General features: G+C 40.2%; 1 protein-coding gene across 3 annotated transcripts in view; it reads right to left on the bottom strand.

Moving 5' to 3' along the window:
- The window catches only part of RIOK1 (RIO kinase 1), a 30,831-nt gene extending 8,203 nt beyond the window's left edge, over nt 1–22,628 (bottom strand). Inside the window, exons 1-13 of one of the 3 annotated variants that reach the window (XM_066376989.1) lie at nt 22,344–22,628; nt 19,245–19,443; nt 18,429–18,470; nt 12,393–12,483; nt 10,794–10,863; nt 9,610–9,652; nt 6,947–7,039; nt 5,777–5,889; nt 5,595–5,675; nt 4,441–4,527; nt 3,906–4,043; nt 3,561–3,664; nt 3,207–3,313 (exon numbers count right to left, since the gene is read on the bottom strand). In XM_066376989.1, coding sequence (XP_066233086.1) covers nt 3,207–3,313; nt 3,561–3,664; nt 3,906–4,043; nt 4,441–4,527; nt 5,595–5,675; nt 5,777–5,889; nt 6,947–7,039; nt 9,610–9,652; nt 10,794–10,863; nt 12,393–12,483; nt 18,429–18,470; nt 19,245–19,443; nt 22,344–22,414 — 1,239 coding nt within the window. In that variant the 5' untranslated portion in view covers nt 22,415–22,628. The remainder of the gene's footprint in view (nt 1–3,206; nt 3,314–3,560; nt 3,665–3,905; nt 4,044–4,440; nt 4,528–5,594; nt 5,676–5,776; nt 5,890–6,946; nt 7,040–9,609; nt 9,653–10,793; nt 10,864–12,392; nt 12,484–18,428; nt 18,471–19,244; nt 19,444–22,343) is intronic. The other 2 variants (XM_066376992.1, XM_066376993.1) reach the window with 2 other exon arrangements.
- Nucleotides 22,629–23,934: the final 1,306 nt, after the last annotated feature.

Raw genomic sequence — 23,934 nt, 5'->3', positions numbered from 1 at the left:
TTCTCATCTCTCCCCGTTCCTGTCTGTCTGTCCCTATCTATCCCTCTCTCTGACTCACTCTGTCTCTGTAAAAAATAAATAAATAAATAAATAAAATTTAAAAATAAAAATAAAAATAAAAATAACTAAAAGAATGAAAAAACCATTTCTTAACTCTTGAGCAGTCAATGAAGGGAATCAAAGAGAAAGTGGAGAGCTCTAATTGGAATAGGAAGTTCTAATGCTGCTGCAGCGCAAACTACCAAAGAAAAAAGTCTGCACAAATGATGACTGACACCAAAAATGTGACAAAGATTCTGCAGGATTCTTTCAGCTTGTAAAACTGTAAGAATGAAGATTTGTTCTCTACTCTAATTAGAATATTCAGAAAAAAGGAAAGAAAAGTGGTACCAGTAGCTTTCAATTTTAAGGTCAGACACTAAAATTAGTGTTAAGAGTTTAGTACCAAAAATAATGTAATATTTATTCATTCCATTAACAGACGTGATTACTTTCTATTGCCAGGTACTAATTAGGTGCTGGCAATTCAAGATAAAAGCCCTGTCCCTTAGGAGTTCACAGTCTAGTAGAAAGTGACAAAATTTAAAATAATTAAAAAGAACTTTATATATGAAAGTATATAGGTGACTACTTCAATTATAGTTACATAATATGAAAATAAGGTTGGTCCCCCATATCTGTGTATCTGTATCTGTGGGTTCTTGGATTGACACTATTAAAAGAGCGTTACACTGTTGCTGTCATGTACTATATAGTTAGGCCTGTGATGGTTGTCTCTGTACTGAACATGCACAAACATTTTTTCTTCTCATTATTTCCTGAACAATACAGTGTAACAATTATTGATGCAGCATTCATGTTACATTAGGAATTTTATGTAATCTAAACATGACTTAAAGTATGGGGAAGGCCTTGTGTATATTATATGGATATCTATTCCATTTTATATAAGGGGACTAAGCATCCTTGTATTCTGGTATCCCCTAGAGAGGTCCTGGAATCAGTCCCCCTTGGATATTGGGGGATGACTGTACATCTTTTAAAATAATTATTTCTGCCTGATTTCTCAGGAAAGCTTTCTGAACTGACCTTTACAGTTCATTTGGCAAAGCAAAATGAGCAAAGGTAGAAATGGGAAGACATCTAGGGGAAAAAAATATGAAAAAGTGTGATAAAACCTGCAAACTTGTGTAGGGGCATATATGACATATGTTCAATATCCTGTGATTCAGAGATAACAAAAGAAAAACAGATAATCTAGACACAAAAATTAAAACCTTTTGTGCATCAAAGGATATAATCAACAGAGTGGAAAGGCAGCCTATGGCAGTAGTCCCCAACCTTTTTTGGGCCACTGACCAGTTTTATGTCAGAAAATATTTTCACAGACCGACCTTTAGGGTGGGACAGATAAATGTATCACGTGACCGAGACAAGCATCAAGAGTGAGTCTTAGACAGATGTAACAGAGGGAATCTGGTCATTTTTAAAAAATAAAACATTGTTCAGACTTAAATATAAATAAAATAGAAATAATGTAAGTTATTTATTCTTTCTCTGCGGACTGGTACCAAATGGCCCACGAACCGGTACCAGTCCGCGGCCCGGGGGTTGGGGACCACTGGCCTATGGAATAGGAGAGAATGTTTGTAAATCACAGAGTGTTAATAATATTCAAAATATATAAAGAACTTCTTTAACTAAAAAATCTGATTAAAAGACGGACAAAAGACTTAAAAAGACTGTCTCCAAAGAAGATAAACGAATGGCCAATAAGCACATGAACAGATGCTGAACATAATTAGAGAAATGCACATCAAAACCATGTGACACCACCTCATACCCATCAGGCTAGCTACTCAAAAAAATAAAATAAAACCAGAAAATAACAAGTGTTTGTGAGGATGTGGAAAAATTGGAACCCTTGCACATTGTTGATGGAAATGTAAAATGGTACAGTCATTAAGGAAGACTGTATGGCTGGTACTCAAAAAAAAAGAAATTACAAGCAGAACTGCCATATGATCCAGTTAATTCCACTTTTGGGTATACATCCAAAAGGACTGAAAGCAGGGTCTTGAAGAGATATTTGCACACACATGTTCACAGCAGCATTAGTCACAACAGGCAAAAGGTAGAAGCAACCCAGATGTTCATACATGGATTAATGGATAAACAAAATGTGGTGTATATATAGTGGAATTATTATTCAGTCTTCAGAAGAAAGGGGATTCTGACACATGCTACACCATGAACGAACTCTGAGGACATTATGCTAAGTGAAATAAGTCATCCAGAAAAGACAAATCATGTATGATTTTACTTTTATGAGTACTCAACATCATAGTAGAATGGGCTGAGAGAAGGGAGAAATGGGGAGTTAAGTGTTTAATGGGTAGAGTTTCACAAAATGAAAAAGTTCTGAAGAAGGATGGTGGTGATGATTGCACAACACCGTGAATGTTCTTGATGCTACTGAACTGTATACACTTAAAAATGGTTAAAATTGCCTGACCAGGCAGTGGCGCAGTGGATAGAACATTGGACTGGGATGCAGAAGGACCCAGGTTCGAGACCCCGAGGTGGCCAGCTTGAGCGCGGGCTCATCTGGCTTGAGCAAAAAGCTCACCAGCTTGGACCCAAGGTAGCTGGCTCGAGCAAGGGGTTACTCAGTCTGCTGTAGCCCCATGGTCAAGGCACATATGAGAAAGCAATCAATGAACAGCTAAGGTGTTGCAACGAAAAACTGATGATTGATGCTTCTCATCTCTCTCTGTCTGTCTGTCCCTATCTATCCCTCTCTCTATAAATAAATAAATAAATAAATAAAATTTTTAAAATGGCTAAAATTATAAATTTTATGCTTTGCATATTTTACCACATTTTAAAAATGTTGTGATTCAGAAAGCCTTTTGAGAAACAAGAGAAAGGAATTAATGACCAATAGTTAACAAAAAGTTTCTTACTAAATGTTCATAACTTTGAAAATTTAATCTTGCATGATAATTACAGTCAACAAATTTGGCTTTAGCACTGGCTTTTTACTATACTTTTGATTCCCCACCTGTGAAATCAGAGGGAAAAGGTCTTAGGAAGCTGTCAAACAAACAAAAGTTTTGCTGAGCAATTTGAATAGTCAGAAGTGCTACATAAAGGCAAATTACTACGGCTATTTTCTATTTTTTTCCTTCCTTTCCCCATCTCACCTTTGAGAGATAAGCATCCATGTTCTCTTGTGTAATTGATGGGTCTGTGACAAATTCAAAGAGCTCCCGCACAGTCATCACAGCAACATTGTGCTTCAAAAAGAAATCTATCAGAAGTAAAATGTTACGGATAGCTTTACAAGGGAAAAGGTCATTACAGAGAACTTTATAGAGAAACTAAGAAATAAAAACGCACCACTTTACAGAGAAACAAAGACATAAAACCATACCATCTACCAGCTAATGGTGTATCATTCCAACTAATGATCTAGCACCAAGGTTTTACATCAACAGCTTAGATTACAGAATCAAAATACACAAGCAAGCTGGTAGGAAACTAAAATTTCCACTCACCACTGACATTGGAACAATCTTTCCTCAAGAACTCCAAGGCATGCGGATGGTCATGCTCCACAGACTGAGAAACATCAATGATGTGCACACTGCCACCACTGTACCTGTGGGCCAGACCCGCAGAGGCTGTGAGAACCGCAGGGACGTGAGCACTCCCACTATGGGAATGTGATGGCTTGGTTCAATGGCTGAGGGCATCGAAGGCAGGAAACACACCATGTACTATGACCATGTGGAAGACAACTTTAAAACTTTAGATTTAGTATGACATCCTGGATTGGAATTTTATCTTTTTAAAGGACATGAAAAGATTTATGGGAGGTTCTTGGGACAGAGCATACTCACAGCATGTTAAATTCACTGAGATCTGCGTGGACAAGTCTGGCATCCTGATACATTATTCTCATGTACTGAATGACTTGCAGGTACAACTCCCGAGCCTTGGATTCCAATAACTGGACATTTTTCAAGAGTGGCGCTGGCCTTTAATAAGAATAAAATGAACAATGAAGATAAACTGACCAAGACAAGTTTTCTTGCTTTATACATTTGTTATAAGCACTTCTCTTATACAACTCATCACAAAGCAATCCAGTGCACTACAGATGTACCATTCCAAAAAGCTGTCAACAAACAGGTGTTTCCTAGCTTACTGTTCAAAATGTTCCTCAGAAACATAGTGAACTTTGCTATTCTGAAGTATTTTGAGGCTTAAAAAATAAAATAATTACTCTATGCACTAATACAGTTGAAAAGTCATAAAAAATATTCTAAGATGGAACAAGCTACTTGAATGAGAAATATCCGTGTACTGCTAATTCAAAGCACTTAAAAATACAACTCTGAGCACGTAATTATTAGAGGTCTTCCACATACTCACATGTCTTCTTTACCAATGAAACCCATGACAAGAACATGACTTCTTAGCAGGATAGGTTCTGGGCACGGGACTCCTGCTGTATTTAGCCTGTGATATTAAAGCAGATAAAAGGACAAATGAAAAGTCGAAACAGTATCTAAAACAAATTACAACAGCCTGACCAGGCAGTGGCACAGTGGATAGAGCGTCGGACTGGGATACAGAGGACCCAGGTTCGAGACCCCGAGGTCACCAGCTTAAGTGCGGGTTCATCTGGTTTGAGCAAAGCTCACCAGCTTGGACCCAAGGTTGCTGGCTTGAGCAAGGGGTTACTCGGTCAGCTACAGCCCCCAGTCAAGGCACATATGAGAAAGCAATCAATGAACAACTAAGGTGTCGCAAGGAAAAACTGATGATTGATGCTTCTCATCTCTCTCCGTTCCTGTCTGTCTGTCCTTATCTATCCCTCTCTCTGTCTCTGTAAAAAAATAATAAATAAATAAATAAAGCAAATTATAACAGCTACAGTGCACAGGATTAATACTGGTGTTCAGAAACAGCACCAGGGCCTCTCAATTTCATTACTGTATTTCAAAAACTATAAAACACCCATGATTTTAAGTGGCACCATCATGTAACACCAAGAATGACAAAACACTGGCAATTCAACTACAATGTCCCATAGCTTCTAACATCCAATCCAATTCCAGAGATGTTAAGCTGAAAAAAATATGTGAGTCTTAGAGTTGACAAAATACAGCAGATATATCTGCCATGATCTTTCCAAGTTGACCAGCCTGAACAAGGATTAGTAAAAACAGTTGGACTCATACATAATAGCTAATAGAGCACACGCAGGTTTCAGGAGGGCTTTCCAAACAAGCATTAATACCTGCTTATCACTAAAATAGCCAGTGTATGGCACCTGTGTAAAGCATATAAAGTGTCAGCTCAGAAAATACATAAATGTGTCCAAAATTGAACTGAAATAAGAAAAGGAAACTGATAGAAGAGTTTTAGACCTAATAAAACTACTAAAACTCTAAAACCTATTTTAAAATGATGCATCATTCTCACCACCTGATTAGAGTAACTTCCATGCTTAAGATCTGCTCGTAGAAAACAGCCGAAGCCAGTGTGCAGGACACAGACAGACACACACCCCAGACAGTCACCTGATCAAGTTCCTCATCTCTTTTTCTGCCCAAGTTTTCACCATTTTTCTGGGATTTCCTTTACAATAGCCATGACGAAATCTGGAACAAGAAAAAATGTATTTGCATCATCCAATTCCAGTTTCCATTTTTTAGGATATAGAAATTAAGCCAATTTGGGGGGGGGGGGGATCTGAGCTCACCTGAATTCCCCACTTACATACTTGTCCCGATCTTTGAACATCAAAATAGAAGTTTTATAAATTTTGATAGCTCTACTCTCTCCATTTGTTGTGCTAGCATGGTATACATTAGCCTATTTTAAGTCAAAACCAAAGAAAATTAAGTCAGTGTTAAATAACTACAAACATTATTTTACTTTTTCAATCTATTTGATTCTATCCTCAAAAGTTAAAAAAAGAAAAAGTGAACTGAAATAACATGCATAAGGAACACCATCATCTTGAAGATATGAATTAAAATATAAAACCTCATACCACAAGATACAGTAAACATATCTCCAAATTACATATATAGTAAAATCTAACTTAAATACATGTAAGAAGCAGCTTAAAACAATTTTCTATTTCAAGCATGTGGAAAATACTTGAGGACATTCTCACAGCTCATCATTTATAAACTGAATTTTACTAAAAACTGCTTTCCAAAGAATGACTCTCTAATTTTAAAACACTGTGTTTGGTATGACCAGGCAGTGGCACAGTGAACAGTGTCGGCCTGGGACCCAGAGGACCCAGGTGTGAGGCCCTGAGGTTACCAGCTTGAGCGTGGGCTCATCTACCTGAGCGTAGGCTCACCAGCTTGATTCCAAAGGTCACTGGCTCAGCTGGAGCACCTCGGTCAAGGCACGTATGAGAAAACAATCAATGAAAAACTAAGGTGCTGCAACAAAAAAGTGATGCTTCTCATCTTTCTCCCATCTTGTCTGTCTGTCCCTGTCTGTCTCTCACAGGATTAAAAAAAATGTTTTTCTTTCTTCATTTCCATATATGAAGAAAAAAAAAGGAGAAAAAACATCAGCTGACTCACAGAAACTGAACCATAACCCCCTGCCCCTATTAGTAACTACTTGTTGAGGACTCAGCCTGTAGCAACCTGACCACCTAGGCTTGCTGCTGAGCATCACCACCTGGACCCAACGGCATGTGAAGAAACAGCAGTGAAAAGGCACCAGTGAGCACAGCATCCTGCCTAGCTATAAACATCAATAAACAGTGATGAAATTATCCTGACTTGTGTATGTGTTTTTTTTTTAAAAGGTACGTTTTATTTATGAAGTATCTTAGTTTCATTTGTTATCTGAAATAAGAAAACTAACATGAAAACATTCATGCATCCAAAGAAAAACTCACTTCTTTTCCTGTGCTAATGCAGCCATTTATCTCTGATATGATTCCTCTAGTCAACATCTTGAATAGTATCATTCGTGTTCTGGGATCCAACACCTAAAAAGAAATGCAAAAAACAAAGTTTAGAAAGGCAGTACCAAATATTTCTCACTGAAGAATGTGACAATTAATACGATGAAAAGCTTAGCTGTACAGTATAATCCTGGTGGCTAAATGAATCACTATTATGGTGTTATATTCATTCTAGTTTTTAGTAAAGAATAAGAGATGAAGGCCAAGGGAACCAGAGAGACAATAAACCAACAAGTTCAGTCACAAAAAAAAAGGCTATCAAGTCCAACAGAAGCAGAAATCGACTCTGCACTAACACCCGCTAATAGAAATATCAATATAACACAAACTATATATGCAATTTCACATTTTCTAGTCAACACATTAAAAACTGTAAAAAATAACCGATAAAATTGGTTTTAATATATTATATTTAACCCAATACATCTAATATACTATCATTTCAACATGTTATCAATATAGGAAAAGTTATTAGTAAGAGAGCTAACACTCTGTTTTTTGCCCTGAGTCTTCCAAGTCCAGGGTACATTTCCATTTACGACACCCCTCAGTTCAAGAGCCACACTTCCAGTGCTCAGCCGCCCTCTTAAACCAGGGGTCAGTATCCTGCCACTCAGGAGTCAAATCCAGGCCATAGCCTATTTTTCTACAGCCTACAAGCTAAAAATGGTGTTTACATTTCAAAATAGTTGTTAAAAAACTAAAAAGGAACCATGAACCACAATGCTCAAAGTATTTATTCTTTAGCCCTTTACAGGAGTTTGCAGCCCCTTGCTACAGATGAGATTATCCAGGAAAGGGTCTCCTTCAAATCAAAGTCAAAGTAGTCAACTTTGACTTAAAAAGACCCCAAAATCCTCTTTAACAAAGAGAAGGCAATGAATTAAAGCCTGCTCCTATCCGTGTCAGAAACTGAAGCAGCCACGTATTTACATGTAATTTCAAGGGATGCCCACGATCGCCCCTCCACTCCTCGTGGCTCAGGCAGCCCCTTCAACTTCACAAGTGAGACGATGTCAGGTGGCCAAATCTAACTAGGTCTACTCTAGGTCTATCCGTCAATGAGGGGTCTGCGGTCAGACCAGAAATCTAACCAGGAAGACTGTAGGTCTACCCTTCAGTGAGGTGTCTGCAGTCAGACCAGAAACCTATGTTAATAGAAACTAAATAACCTTAAAAGACTGCAGGACTAAAACCCAAACTACCAGCATGGCAACTGAAGAGAATGAAAGAAAAGCGAATGAAAAAGCAATAAAGAGCTAACTTTCCTCCTCTACTACACAGGCAAATCCCATGCATCTAGATAGAGACCTGTGCTTCTGCCAAACTGTAGGCAGCCAAGTTAGGGGACTGAAAGGAGCAACATGCCAAAAAGGCTGAACAACAAAATAGAGAAAGAGAAATATGATACAAGCATAAGCTTACAAATGTGTTTTATAAAGACAGCTTAAAACTCAAGTTACATACTGTCACTCGAAATTAATTTAAAAAAAGAAAAAGAATGGATTTTCTGCCTGAGTTATTTTAGGATTTTTGAAAATTAAAGCTGCCTCAATCTGTCTGAGCTGGACTACACTTTGTTTTCAATCACAAAAAGAAATCACACAAAATAAATTAGAGAACAACGAAGACAAAGATCCCAGACCTGTTCCTGCCTATATGTGAGCTCAGGTTAGGTGTTACTCCTTGGAGGCCTGAGCTAAATAGTAAAAAGAGTACTTACGTCTTGAATCAAAGAGGACACTCTGCAAAATGTGTCTCTACACATTGTATAGGTGGGGAGAGGGTGGTAGGTTATACAGTAGCAATGTTCTGACCCTTTTTATCATTTTGTTCACATCAAAATCTGGATCAATGTTAACATCCAATCACAACTCTCTACACCTGGGAAAACTGGGGGCCAACTTTTCCCCATTTTTGAATATAAAGACTAAAATAAGCATAATTTCTAAACCATTAGTAAAGGATTTCTAATTGAACATTTTAAGGCATCCTCTCTCTCTCTCTCTCTCTCTCTCTCTCTCTCTCTCTCTCTCTCTCATGCTCATGGTCATACATATGGACACACACACACTACCACCCACCCTACTTTGTAGCAGATACCCAACCTATCTTCTGAGAAAGTTCATAAAATTCCTTCAGACCTTGTTTAAGACAAAAGATTCCTGGTTTTACAATCAATTCTGTTTCCCCCTAGAAGATGAAAGCGCTGAATGGTGGCTACGCAGGGACACAGAGCGGGCATGACTAACTGGTCTATTAACACAGTAGTTCCGTTACATGGTGAACATGCAGTGCAGTGTACAGATGATGTATGATGAAATGATACACTTGGAACCTCTGTAATGTTTTTAACCAAGATCACCCTAATAAATTCAATTTAAAATAAAAAACAGTAAATCACAGAAAAAAATAGTTCTATTATAATTAAAGCAAAATGTAGACCTCTAAACTCAAAACTATTAAGGGATAATTTTATACAGGACTAATTTTAGATAACGTTAGCATTAAGCAAGAAGGATGAAAGCAAACTACAATTCAAGGAGAAAAAATGCTACCTTAAAACAAGAACTTGTAACACATTTAAATTGTACCTGTTCTACAGTTGCTCTGTCTGCCTTATCTTTGATGCGATACCTAACCAAAAAAAAAAAAAAAAAGGTAGAGCAGACATTCAAAATTCAGTCAGAGAAGCCAAAATAAAGTTTCTACATGTATACCATTCTACAAAATTTCTGAGCAGGTGGTTTCTGTAATAACAAATTTCATGAGCTCATTGTAGTTTCATCACTCTGTGACACTCCTTTTCATTTCCCCTTAATAAAAGCAATTTAGTTCCCTAGAGCAAAAGGAGCTTATATCTGCAGTGTAAATAAAAATCTATCCATATTTTAGAGCATTAAACAAAAAGAACAAGTGGGGTAAAAGTGAACTATGCTGTGAGAAAGAAAAGATCAAGTCTACGTCCTTCAAATTTTAATGATTCTATCAGTAGAGAACTAAAGTCAATTTATAAGGCTTCCTCCTCTTTAGAATCAAAACAACCTTTCAAGACAGTTACTTTGTTCTGTATTGAAATGCAAACTCTGATTAGCTTCAGGTCACACACTAAGTGACTCAATTAGCACACTTAACTAAAGTAATAAAGATTCAAACACAAAGTTTCAGACACTTCAATGAAATAACAAATGACTACAATGTTTCTCTGAAAGTTACCATAGTACTGCTTAGACATAGCAATAAACCAGAAAAAATACTAGTTTTTAGTTGTATAATCTTAGTGTCACTTTCTATAATACACTGTTAATGTCTTAAGAGTTAATAGCATATATAAATTAGCCAGATCTTAATTAAACAGCTGGTTTTGAGAACAGAAGTGTAAATGTAATGTTTTCAGTTATATCCTTATTTAGTTTTAAATCTTCCCTTGATTTTTCAAAAATACATCAGGAAAGGGAACAATTTTTAATAAATTCTAAAAGGGGAGCATTTTTATGCTAAAATTTCAATCTTTTAACAATTTAAATATTTAAACAAATTTACAAACACTATTCTAAGGACACATTTGTGAATTTCACAAGATTATACAGTTTTACCATCTTTTTCTTAAGAAAACTCATTTAATATTTTCAGTTTACAAAGCCACAGGCTACCACCCTCATTTAAACTAAAAAAAAACCCCAAAAACAAATCCTTTGCAAAAGAATTACAATCAAGACTCTAATTTGTTTAGAATTAGCCACTATCAGACATGTTTTATAGTTAAAATATTACTTACATATCTGCTTCTTTCTGTCTAGACTTTTCGATGACTTTATTTATGACAGAATCAGTAACATTTAACTTATCTAAAAAAAAGAAAAAAATCGGCAATGTCAACAGCATGTAAGAGAAAGATATTAAATCTTTCTGAATACTCCTCCGCTCTTCCTTCCCATTTTCTAAATCTTTTAGTATACACAGAACATATATAGTCTTTCTGAATAAAATACTTCTCCCTTCTTCCTTTTCTATTTTCTAAATATTTTATTATACATAGAATATATTCTAGTAATGAAAAAATGTTCGTTTTTAAAGGTAAGCACTAAACTGTTTCCTTAATAATGAGTGTCACTTTCATCACAACAGCTGCAATTTTTGAGCCATAGAAATCTAGAAGAAACCTCACAAAAATACTACCTCTGCATATGTTGAATTTCAGACACTTAATATTTTGTACAACTAATACAATGTAACTGCCTAAATCTCAAGTTTCAATTTCATTTCAAATCATATGTCTATGATAGGTAATCACAGGATATAAGACACTGCTAGGTTTGTAACAAATCAATGCCTAAAAGAAAAAGACCTTGCATTTTTCAAGAGGTGGTAGTTCAAAACATTCTGATTCCTTACATTCAGCAGCTCACTAAATGATTTACGTCTACATAAAGTATCTCTGGCAAACCAAATGTAATGATATTCAATGTGCTAGCATTTTCAAAAAACTATTATGAGATATTCCGACTACAAAATTTAATACAGACAAAAACATGACTACATCAGTAGCTTTGTATTTGTACAATGGGCAAGAAAACAACTAAAAAAGCATAAGCTAAAGTCTTTCCTCTTGAAACAAAGGCATTTTAAATATACTGCTCACAAAATTAAGAGGATATTTCAAAATGAATATGAAACAATAAAAAAAGCATTTGATTTTTTTTTATTAAACAAGAATATCAGAAAAGCAATGACAAGTTGGCCCTGGCCGGTTGGCTCAGCGGTGGTGCGTCGGCCTGGCGTGCGGGGGACCCGGGTTCGATTCCCGGCCAGGGCACATAGGAGAAGCGCCCATTTGCTTCTCCACCCCCCCCCCCTCCTTCCTCTCTGTCTCTCTCTTCCCCTCCCACAGCCGAGGCTCCATTGGAGCAGAGATGGCCCGGGCGCTGGGGATGGCTCCTTGGCCGCTGCCCCAGGCACTGGAGAGGCTCTGGTCGCAGCAGAGCAAAGCCCCGGAGGGGCAGAGCATCGCCCCCTGGTGGGCAGAGCATCGCCCCTGGTGGGCGTGCCAGGTGGATCCCGGTCGGGCGCATGCGGGAGTCTGTCTGACTGTCTCTCCCCATTTCCAGCTTCAGAAAAATACAAAAAAAAAAAAGAAAAAAAAAAAGAAAAGCAATGACAAGTTAAAGAAAGTTGTTTGACTATGCAAATGAGATGCAAAACCAACTTTCCATTGGTGGAAATGCACTCTACAAAAGGCAGAAAGTACTGGAGTATCTGCACGTTTCCTGTAACAATGTATATATTCATTTCTTGATCCAATAAAATTTATAACACTTCGTGTGTTTTTGAAGAATTTCTTCACAGCCCAATGAGAAAATGGATTTTATGAACTCACCTAAATTAATTTTATTTTCAAATTTCCGTAAGACCTTGTCTGCTGGAGTAGACATTCTGGCTGAATTAGAGTTGGAAGGTTGTCGATTTGCCTAGAAGAAATGAGTTCCAGAATTTAAGGCAATAATTATAAATACAAACCTAAGGCTCATCATCAAATGTTTTCTCCCATAGTTCGCTGGTAACTATTAAAGCATCAATATTTAAAGGAGTACATAAAACAGTGGTTTTCAACTGTCTGTCTGAAGACCGGTACTGGTCCACGAAGGAGTTAACCACCCTGATGTTGTATGAAGATTATAGAATCAATGATTATAGACTATAAATTTCATACAACATCAGGGTAGCTAACTCTTCCACAGACTAGCATAAAGTATCTGGTGGGCCAGTGGTTGAAAAGATAAGGAGAGGTAAGAATCAATAAAAAATGCTCAAATTTTCGAAAAAGGCATTTGAAACAGAAGATTAAAATCACAGGCTAGCTTGACCTGTGGTGGCGCAGTGGATAAAGCGTCGACCTGGAAATGCTGAAGTTGCCGGTTTGAAACCCTGGGCTTGCCTGGTCAAGGCACATATGGGAGTTGATGCTTCCAGCTCCTCCCCCCTTCTCTTTCTCTGTCTCTCCTCTCTGTCTCTCTCTCTCTCTCCCTCTCCTCTCTAAAAAAAATGAATAAATAAAAAATAAAAAATAAAAAAAAAAAAGAAAATCACAGGCTAAAATTATGCAGTCTGGGTCCTGGCCGGTTGGCTCAGCGGTACAGCATTGGCCTGGTGTGCGGGGGGACCCGGGTTCGAACCTGGCCAGGGCACATAGGAGAAGCGCCCATTTGCTTCGCCATCCTCCCCCTTCCTCTCTGTCTCTCTCTTCCCCTCCTGCAGCCAAGGCTCCACTGGAGCAAAAATGGCACGGGCGCTGGGGATGGCTCCTTGGCCCCTGCCCCAGGCACTAGAGTGGCTCTGGTCTCAGCAGAGCAACGCCCCGGAGGGGCAGAGCCTCGCCCCTGGTGGACGTGCTGGGTGGATCCCAGTCGGGCGCATGCGGGAGTCTGTCTGACTGTCTCTCCCCGTTTCCAGCTTCAGAAAAATACAAAAATAAATAAATAAATAAATAAATTAAATTATGCAGTCTGAATAATTGGGGTGGGTTTTTTTATTATTATTATTCATTTTAGAGAGGGGAGAGAGAGAAAGAGAAGAGGGGGAGAAGCAGGAAGCATCAACTCATAGTAGTTGTTTCCTGTATGTGCCTTGACCAGGCAAGCCTGGGGTTTTGAACCGACAATCTCAGCATTCCAGGTCAACACTTTATCCACTACACCACCACAGGTCAGGCTGGGCAGGATTTTAAAAAATCTGTTTACAACATATTCTTCATTATTACAAATACATTATTAGCATTTAATGCATTTTTCTAATGTGCCTGGATTATAGTTCTAAAACTTGAAAATGTTCATTTACACCCAAAGTAAATAAAGAGCCAGGACCAATAATAAACTGGGACCTAGTATCTCAGAAAAAGAAAAGATTACAAATGGGGCTTAGTGCCTGACCAATGGTGGTGCAGTGGATAAAGCATCAACCTGGAACCCTGAGGTTGCTAGTTCAAATCCCTGGGTTTGCCCAGTCAAAGCATATATAGAAAGCAACTACTGCCAACTAGATCCTTCCTGCTTCTCTCTCTTCTTTCTCAATCTCCCTCTCTTCCTCTCTTCCCTCTCTCCAAAAATCAATAAATAAAATCTAAATAAATAAATAAAATTTAATAAATAAAATGAGGCTTAGCACTTAGACTGCTGCTATGCACAAACTGAAATAATGGCAAAAAGAGAAGGGGAGGTGACGTCCTGAACCTATAAATAAGAGAATCAAGTACAGCATACATGAAAAGGGCCTATAACAAATACTGCTTCAATCCTGCTATCTAAGCTAAGAATTTGGTTGCTAAATTGTTTCTTGTTTACATAAAACTGTTCTATTAAACATAACTTTAAAGATAAATTTTAAATTACAATAATACAAGTTCACAGTAGAAAACACAGGTAAAATTTTAATCACCTATAATCCCAGTGCCCAAAAATAACAGTTAACATTTCAGCACATAACTTTTTCCCCTGGCTTTATTAAAACCAACTACACTCTATGTCAAAATTGCTAAATGTGTCACCTATGAATCAATGAAAAAGTTACCAAAACAAAACCACAAGTGAGAAATTTCTTCAATTATTTTTAAAACCTTTTTTTTTTTTATTAAGTGAGAGGCAGAGAGAGAGGGAGACAGACAAACGCCTGCATGCACCCTGACCAGGATCCACTTGGCAAGCCCCTTACTGGGCAATGCTCTGCCCATCTAGGGCGGGCCACTATTCCATAGCTCAGGCAACTGATCTATTTTAGCACCTAAGGCAGGCCATGGAGGCATCCTCAGCACCCAGGGCCAACTTGCTGAACCATTTGAGCCATGGCTGCTGGAGGAGAAGAGAGAGAGAGAGAACGGCAAGTGGAGGGGTGGAGAGGCAGATGGGCACTTCTCCTGTGTGCCCTGACTGGGAATGGAACCGGGGACTTCCACACACCGGGCCAACACTCGACCACTGAGCCAACCTTAGCCAGGCCATTCTTAGGTTATTTTTAAAATTCATGCATTCTAGTCCACAATTTAGCTGTTTTAATTTTCAAAGAAATGTTTGAGTGACGTCAGAGCAATGGTGGCATGAGAGATACCCTTGATTTCTCCCCTTGAAATTTCAACAATTTAAACTCAGTGAAGGAACCCCAGCTGGGCTTATAGGATGGCCTGAAAGATCTAGGCATTCAAACTAAAGGTGGACAGGGAGTAATGGTGTGTGTGTGTGTGTGTGTGTGTGTGTGTGTGTGTGTGAGAGAGAGAGAGAGAGAGAGAGAGAGAGAGAGAGAGAGAGAGATAAGCACGCAGCCCTGAAACTGAGCACTTGCAGCGGGACTCTAGGGAGGGGAGACAACTGATATGTCTGGGTTTCTTTCTTCTGGGGAGAGTGAAGAAATTGGGAGAGGGTATTTTCTTAAAAGTACAAAACTAGATCAGCCGCTCAGTGCAGGGAAAGAGAGAAGACGATACTCTCTAGATACTGCTGGGGATCTCACAGTCTGCATTGGGGACAGAGAAGGGATATATATATAAACATGCCACAGGCCCCCCAAACTCCCAGATCCTGTCTCACTTCATGGTGTGCAGAGAGTTTCAGTGGCATATCCTAGAACTAACTCTGCAGAACCACTGTTTCCCCTAAAGAACACATGGAAGCCCAAGATCGCCACTACCAGGAGGAAGAACAAAGATGAAAAAGTCATCACAGCCTGCGCCCCACCACGACCACCACCACCACCACCACCACCACCAATCATCACAGCTACAGCATCACAGCTCATAGCACAGTTGGGGCGAGGGGTGGGGGCAGCCAGGGATTTCACAAAGTTAAAACTTGTAGTCAAGCGCCACCTGCTGAAAAATAATAGAAAAACCTCTTGCAAGTGCAGTATCACTCTCAAATGCCTTCTAGATAGAGAAAACTCCTTTTAAGACCATGAGTAACGAAGAAAGACATGCAGTGCAGAAAGAAAAGGGATAATCTCCAGAAAGCAATCTCAATCACATGGAAATTTGGAATTTAAATGACAGAAAATCCAAAATATCCATACTGCCCAAAGCAATCTATAGACTCAACTCAATTCCTGTCAAGTTACCAAAGACGTATTTCACAGAACTAGCACAAATATTCCAAAAATTTGTATAGAACAACAGCAATCTTGAGAAAGAAGAACAACATTGGAGGAATCATGCTACCTCACATCAAACTATACAATAAAGCCATAGTAACCAAAATGCATAGTACTGGCATAAAAAAAAGATATATGGCTCAGTGGTAGAGCGTCAGCCTGGCGTGCAGGAGTCCCGGTTTTGATTACTGGCCAGGGCACACAGGAGAAGCGCCCATTTGCTTCTCCACCCCTCCCCCTCTCCTTCCTCTCTGTCTCTCTCTTCCTCTCCCGCAGCTGAGGCTCCATTGGAGCAAAGATGGCCCGGGCGCTGGGGATGGCTCCATGGCCTCTGCCTCAAGCGCTAGAGTGGCTCTGGTCGCAACAGAGCAACACCCCGGATGGGCAAAGCATCGCCTCCTGGTGGGCGTGCCGGGTGGACCCCGGTTGGGCGCATGCAGGAGTCTGTCTGACTGCCTCCCCATTTCCAGCTTCAGAAAAATACAAAAAAAAAAAGATATATGTACCAATAAAACAGAATTGAGAGCCCAGAAACCCACACCTCTGTGGTCAATTAATATTTGAGGAAGGAGGCAAGACCATACAATGGGTAAAGACAGTCTATTCAATAAAGGGTGTTGGGAAAATTGGAACAATGTGCACAAAAATAAAACTGGACCACCTTCTTACACCACACACAAGAATAAACTCAAATTGCCTGACCAGACGGTCACGCAAAGGCTAGCATTGAACTGGGACGCTAAAGACCCAGGCTAGAAACCCTGAGGTCTGTGACTTGAGAGCGGGCTCACCAGCTTGAGCACAGGGTTGCTGGCTTGAACATGGGATCATAGATATGCCCCCATGGTTGCTGGCTTGAACCCAGGTCACTGGCTTGAGCAAAGGGGTCACCCCCCCAAGCCCCCGGTCATGACACATATAAGAAAGCAATCAATGAACAAGCAATCAATGAACAATTAAGATGTGGCAATGAAGAATTGATGCTTCTCATCTCTCTCCCTTCCTGTCTGTCTGTCCCTATCTGTCCCTCTCTCTGACTCTCCCAATCTCTGTAAAAAAAAAAAAAAAAAGAACCAACTCAAATTATTTTTAGTTTATGAACTCAAATTTATATTTTAAATTTCCAACTAAATGAAAAGATAATCCACTGAGTGGCAGAATATATTTGCCAATGATACATCTCATAAGGAGTTAATATCCAACATTTATAAAGAACTTATACAACTCAACACACAGAAAACCAATCCAATTTAAAAATGGCCAAAGGACATTTCTCCAAAAAGGACATACAACAGACATAAGAATAGACGCACAACATCACTAGTCATCAGAGAAATGCAAATTAAAGCCACAATGAGATATCACCTTTCATCTGTCAGAATAGTTATCATCAGCCATGGCCATTTTGCTCAGTGGACAGAGCATTGGCCCAGCATATAGATGTCTGGGTTTAATTCCCAGTCAAGGCACATAAGAGAAGCGACTGTTTCTCTCCCCACCCACTCCTCCTTCTCTCCCTCTTCTCCTGCAGCTAGTGGATTGATTGGTTTGAGCTTTGGCCTCAGTTGCTGAGGATAGCTCATTTGATTTCAGCATCTACCCTAGACAGGGGTTGCCAGATGGATCCTGGTCAGGGCACATGCAGAAGTCTGTCTCACTATTTCCCCTTCTCTCACTTAAAAAATAAAGAAAAAGAATAGCTATCATCAATAAATCAACAAACAGCCTGACCTGTGGTGGCGCAGTGGATAAAGCATTGACTTGGAACACTGAGGTCACTGGTTCGAAACCCTGGGCTTGCCCGGTCAAGGCACATACAACAAGCAATCAATGAACAACTACAGTGAAGCAACTATGACTTGATACTTCTTATTCTCTCCCCTCATCTCTCTGTAAAATTGATAAATAAAATTTTTTTAAAATTTTAAAAATAAATAAATAAATAAATAAATCAACAAACATTAAGTGTTTCGGAGGATGTGGAGAGAAGGAAATCCTCGTACACTGTTGGTGGGAATGCAGAGTGCTGCAGGCACTGTGGAAAGCAGTATTAATTTTCCTCAAAAAATTAAAAATGACAATGCCTTATTACCAAGCAATTCCACTTCTGGGAATATATACAAAGAAACCTGAAACACCGATTTGAAAGAATATAGGCACCCCAATGTTCATTACAACATTATTTACAATAGCCAAGATATACAAGCTGCCCAAGTGCCCATCAGTAAACGAGTGGATAAATACACAAGTGACTACTACTTGGCCATAAAAAAGGAAATCTTACCCTTTGCAGCAGCATGGATGGACCTGAGAGCATTATTATAAACTAAAAAACAAAATAGAAACAGACTCACAGATACAGAGAACAGACTAACAGCTGCCAGAGAGGAGGAGGTTGAGGGGTTGGGTGAAAAAAGGTAAAGAAATAAGCAATAAAGAAAAAGCCTCACAGACACAACAGTATGGTGATTGCCAGAGGGGAAAGGGGGTGGGAGGAGGTAGAAGAGGGTAAAGGTGGGATAAAAGATCATGGAAGGAGATTTGACCTGCTGGTGAACACACAATACAATACACAGATGCTGTATTATAGAATTGTACACCTGAAACCTATATAATTTTTTTTACATTTCTATTTATTTATTTTTTTCAGAGACAGAGCGAGAGTCAGAAAGAGGGATAGAGAGGTACAGACAGACAGGAACGGAAAGAGATGAGAAGCATCAATCATCAGTTTTTCATTGCAACACCTTAGTTGTTCATTGATTGCTTTCTCATATGTGCCTTGACGGTGGGCGTTCAGCAGACCGAGTAACCCCTTGCTCAAGCCAGCGACCTTGGGTCCAAGCTGGTGAGCCTTTTGCTCAAACCAGATGAGCCCGCGCTCAAGCTGGCGACCTCAGGGTCTCGAACCTGGGTCCTTCCGCATCCCAGTCCAACGCTCTATCCACTGCGCCACCGCCTGGTCAGGCTATAATTTTATTATTTAATGTCACCACAATAAATTCAATAAAAATAACAGAAGCATACCCTCAAAAATAACTAAATAGATAAGAAGGCATAAGCAAATACATAAACATACATAAAATCACTTGTAAAATACCTGTGTGTTACTTCCTCCATTCAAAATATAAGCCTTGGTGAGTTTTCCAACTTCATCATCCCAGTCCCAATCATCGTCATCATCATAACACTCCTCCTCATCTTCTACCTCATTATTCATCTTCTCATGCACATTATTTTGAAAGTCTTCTAACAGAATGTCATCCTCCTCTTTGACTGTCTTCAAGTCAATGTTTTCACTAGAAATAACGTTTTAGCATGTTTACATATACTCAAGTTGGACTTATATATGTATTTGTTCACAATACAATAGAACAAATCTAGTAACAAATTTAAAAGGTTCCCTTACAACATATCTACCAATAAACTCAATCTTGATACAAAATTCTCCTGTTTTTCAGAGCTCTGTTCCAGCTGTTTGCTTATTCTCTAGGTCCTACTCAAGAAGTACATTAGGTGTTAAATCCACAACTGTCTTAAATTAGAATTTATATTGCTGTCTTCTCTGCTGAATGAACTGGCTCGGATCAGTACTCCAGACCCTTGTTCATGAAGGGAAGGAATGGTGAATCCAAGCACCACAAAAAGGAAAGTAGGCTGGATATAATTAAACAGAAGTAGGGATTGTAAAACCCAGAGAACAGGCACAGAATAGAGAAAGGGTCTGTTTTCATCATGTGAGAATTCAGACGCAGCATTAACATATCTTCTTAATTTTTAAAGAGAAGCCAGGAATATGGGGTTTTTGGGGGTTTTTTTTGTATTTTTCTGAAGTGAGAAGCTGGGAGGCAGAGAGACATACTCCTGCATGCACCTGACCAGGATCCACTTGGCATGCCCACTAGGGGGCGATGCTCTGCCTATCTGGGGCATTGCTTTGTTGCAACCAGAGGCATTATAGCGACTGAGGCGGAGGCCATGGAGCCATCCTCAGTGCCTGGGCCAACTTTGCTCCAAAGGAGCCTTGGCTGCAGGAGGGGAAGAGAGAGACAGAGAGAAAGGAGAGGGGGAAGGGTAGAGAAGCAGATGGGCACTTTTTCTGTGTGCCCTGGCCGGGAATCAAACCTGGGACTTCCACACATAGGGCCGATGCTGTACCACTGAGCCAATCAACCTGGGCCAGGAATATGGGTTTTTATGTAAAACTCCCACTTAACTGGCATAGTCAATTTTAACAAAACACTGTGTACACCAAACAAAACATGTCTGCAAGTCAGATTCAACAGAGGTACTACCAGTTTTGACCTCTCCTGTAAAGAATAGGGATAGAAACCTTATAAAACAATTGATAATACGTACTACCAGTTCAAAAAGTCAGATTGAGTTTAAATAAATTCAGATTATCAACCAACTTATTAATTAGCCATAGTTTACAGGGCTCCAAATCTCCACAGAGCAAATAAGCATTAAACATCTATTTACTAGAATTTCATAAAGATAATGCATAAATCGATCTTCATTTACTAATAACCTAGAGTGGCATTTAAAATTATACTGGGGCTTCTCAACCTCGACTAGACAAATTTTTGTTATGAAAGGTTATCTTGTGCCTTGTAGAATTTTTAGCAGCATCTCTGACTTCTACCTAACAAATACCACTAGTGCACCAGCATCCCCAGTTGTGACAAAAATGTCTTCAGAAATTGTTTGAAGTCATGGAGGAAGGGAGAAAAAAGTCCATTGATTTATATATACAGTATTCAGTGATGGATGTAAACCAGTGCACACTCACTACCTTCTACTATTCACCTGTCACACTGGCTGTGTTTCTTCTTTCCCCTTAACTTCTTCCCTAAGGCCTTTTGTATGCTCCTGAGTAAACATAAATCAGGAATGTCCTTCCCATTATAATATAAATCATTTGTCTAATTATTTAATGTTTCCCTGCCACAGTGCAAACTCTGTCAGAGTGGTGTTTACCAATGTACCTCTACCAAGATTAAATCTGATACGTAGAAAGCAATCAACATATATATATATACTAAAAAATCTTCAATAATAATTTTAAATGCAATGAAATCTTACTGTAAACATAAAGTAAAAACCATTTTCTTGGAATTCTAAAATAATTGTTCCATTTTGCATTTATGTAGAAGTTATCCTTATAATTCCTTTTGCCTCATACCTCGTATCCAATCTACCACCAAATTGTCACTTCTAACTCCAAAACATATCCCTATGACACTATCTCTAAAGTACATCATCTCTGAAACAAATTATTTTACTACTTTTGTACTGCTTCCACTCTGCCTTCCACAACTATCTTCTCCATAGCATAGTGATTCCTTTAAGTCATAAATCAGATGATGTCATTCCCGTTAAATCCCTCCTATGGCTTTCTGTAAGACGTGGAATATCTCAACTCCTTACCATCACTTGTAAGGATTTAAAAGATATGACCCCTTCTCACTTCCATGTCATTACCTACTCACTCATCTTCTCAACTACCTGTACTGTGCTCTAGGCACAACTGCCTTTATATCTTCCTTTCACAACCAGGAGGGATGCCACTGCTCAGACTTAGCACTTGCTGTCCCCTCTTCCCGGTGGCTGGTTCTCTCTCTCCTCTTCCTAAGATTAACTTATTCTCGTCGTTGAGATCCGAACTTAACCCCTCTCTGACCAAATCATAACTTAGTCTCTCAAATGACATATTTTTTGTATAGTATACATTCTTATCTGTTTTTTGTTGTTGGCTTTTAACTATCTCTATGTACTTAACTGTCTGCCCTCCCTCCCTCTCAAATGGAAGGAAAAATTCGATGACAGGACTTAGTTTGTCTTGCTCGTCACTGTCCCCAGCGCTAAGGATAGAACCTGACACTTACTAGGTGCTCACGTCTTTCTAAACGCTGAACATACTTAAAGCGCAAAACTCGTATTTCCGAATCACTGTTCTCAACCTGGCCTCTCAGCGATGCTATCCAACCTTGGAACCCTCAACTCCTTGACGAGTGGCTTTCATTAGCAGCCGTAAACTGGGACCCAAGTCCTGGCTGGGATGGAGAAAGACGCGAAAGGCTGCAAAGAGAGACCCAGAGCGATGAACTACCGGCCTCCCTCTCATTAACTCCCCAAGAGAGCGGCGGCGGTAGCGAGCAAAATCCCAACGGAGTCGGTGTAACTGGCCGCCTTCTACCTGTCGGAGGTGTCTGCGTCGTCAAACTGCCCGGGGACCACCCGACTCATCAGCAGGCGCCGGTAGTCCATGACGGAACGCGTAGAGCTTTCACGCCACTGGAGGCCGCCTGAACTGGACCAGGACCCACACAGAAACGGTTCAACCTCACGGTGTCTCCGCGATGCCCGCCTCGCCGACCGAGCCGAAGACCCTATGCCCAAGGAGTGCACCACATGCTTTGAGGAATTAAAACCTACTGACGGGAACCCGCCCGACCGGAAACTCAGCCGATACCGGAAATTGCGCTTTCCGGAAGTCCCGCCCCTGCGCCTTTCTGAGTGCCTGGGTCTTCTGCCAGACGGTGCGCGAGAGGTAAGCTGGGAAGCGTTACGTGAACTTAGGTCGTTTCCCTCGGTGATCCTGGGCCCGTAGGTCCACGCCGAGCTTTCAGTGTCTGCACCCTGCTTTGTGTTTCTCTCATACAAGGCCCCTCCAATCAGCCCACTGGTTGTTCAGAGCGGGCACTCACACCCACGTTACTTCGAAGGCCCCCAGGGCGCGCCGCTGGGAGTACGGAAGTCTGGCGTGCTTAGTTCCCCACGGAGACTGGCTGCGCGGATGGAGGCGGCGGACGTCACACGGGAACGTTCCGTCGCGCCTGTATCCCAACTGCGAGTCTAATAGCAGTCCGTGGAAGTGGTTGAAAAGTGTTGTCCCTCCCGCAAAACCCATGCGGTGGGTGTAAGCACGAAATCCTTACGGTGAATGCATGAAACTGCATGGACCCTGGAAGTGAGCAAACTTTTGCAGTTTAAAAGAGTTTGGTGCATTGTTTTGATTTGAAAATGAGTTAAGTGTTTTTAGAAAGTTTGTCATAGAACTTAAAACTTGAAGAGTTTTGACCAGCAACTCCAGTGACACACCCCTTTTTTTTTCCTGCATAACTCATGTATTTCGTGTGCATCCCGCCCGCCCGCCCGCTGGCGCCGGGGCCTGGGAGGTGGGGCGGAGGACGCGGGCGCAGGTGCACCGGCTGGCGCCCCTAGGTACTTCCCACGAGATCGGGTGGTCCTTCTTTTAACGCCTATCTTGAAACAGCTTTAGAGGGTCTCTGGAATACCTATGGAAACATTTGAATAAGCATTTTAAAAGTCTAACAACTGGTAGGGTGAGAATGAAAGATGGAGAAAGTAGGCTTAACTTAAAATAAATTGGCAGATTGTCCTTCATTAACATAGTTGTAAAAGTGTAATTGGAAGTTGTGGGTTCACCAGTTTAAGAAAGAAGGCCTCGACGGGAAGAAGAAAGGAGCCTGCAAGCCGGAGGGGCTGGCAGGAGGGCAAGGCGAACCGGTGGAGGTAGGGGGAGAGGTGACCCAGCCTTTTAGGAGGCCGCCTCCGCAGTTCCTTGACAAATGAGGGCCGTGCGTTTTCTGCATCTGGAAAACAAAACAAGGGTTCTTCAAACTGCATTCACCACAACCTAGGCAGCATTTATATGTTTATAAAATAGGGAGAAGTTGACCATGAAGTTGGACCATTCATCAATCCTGACTAGCCTGCTAGGATCGGTGGCTTTTTTATACTTAATCCAAGGATAACATAAACTT

The sequence above is a fragment of the Saccopteryx leptura genome, chromosome 3 (genome assembly GCF_036850995.1).
Source record: "Saccopteryx leptura isolate mSacLep1 chromosome 3, mSacLep1_pri_phased_curated, whole genome shotgun sequence".
Taxonomy (NCBI): domain Eukaryota; kingdom Metazoa; phylum Chordata; class Mammalia; order Chiroptera; family Emballonuridae; genus Saccopteryx; species Saccopteryx leptura.
The sequence above is the reverse complement of the archived record's forward strand: the minus strand, read 5'-3'. Positions and strand labels throughout refer to the sequence as shown.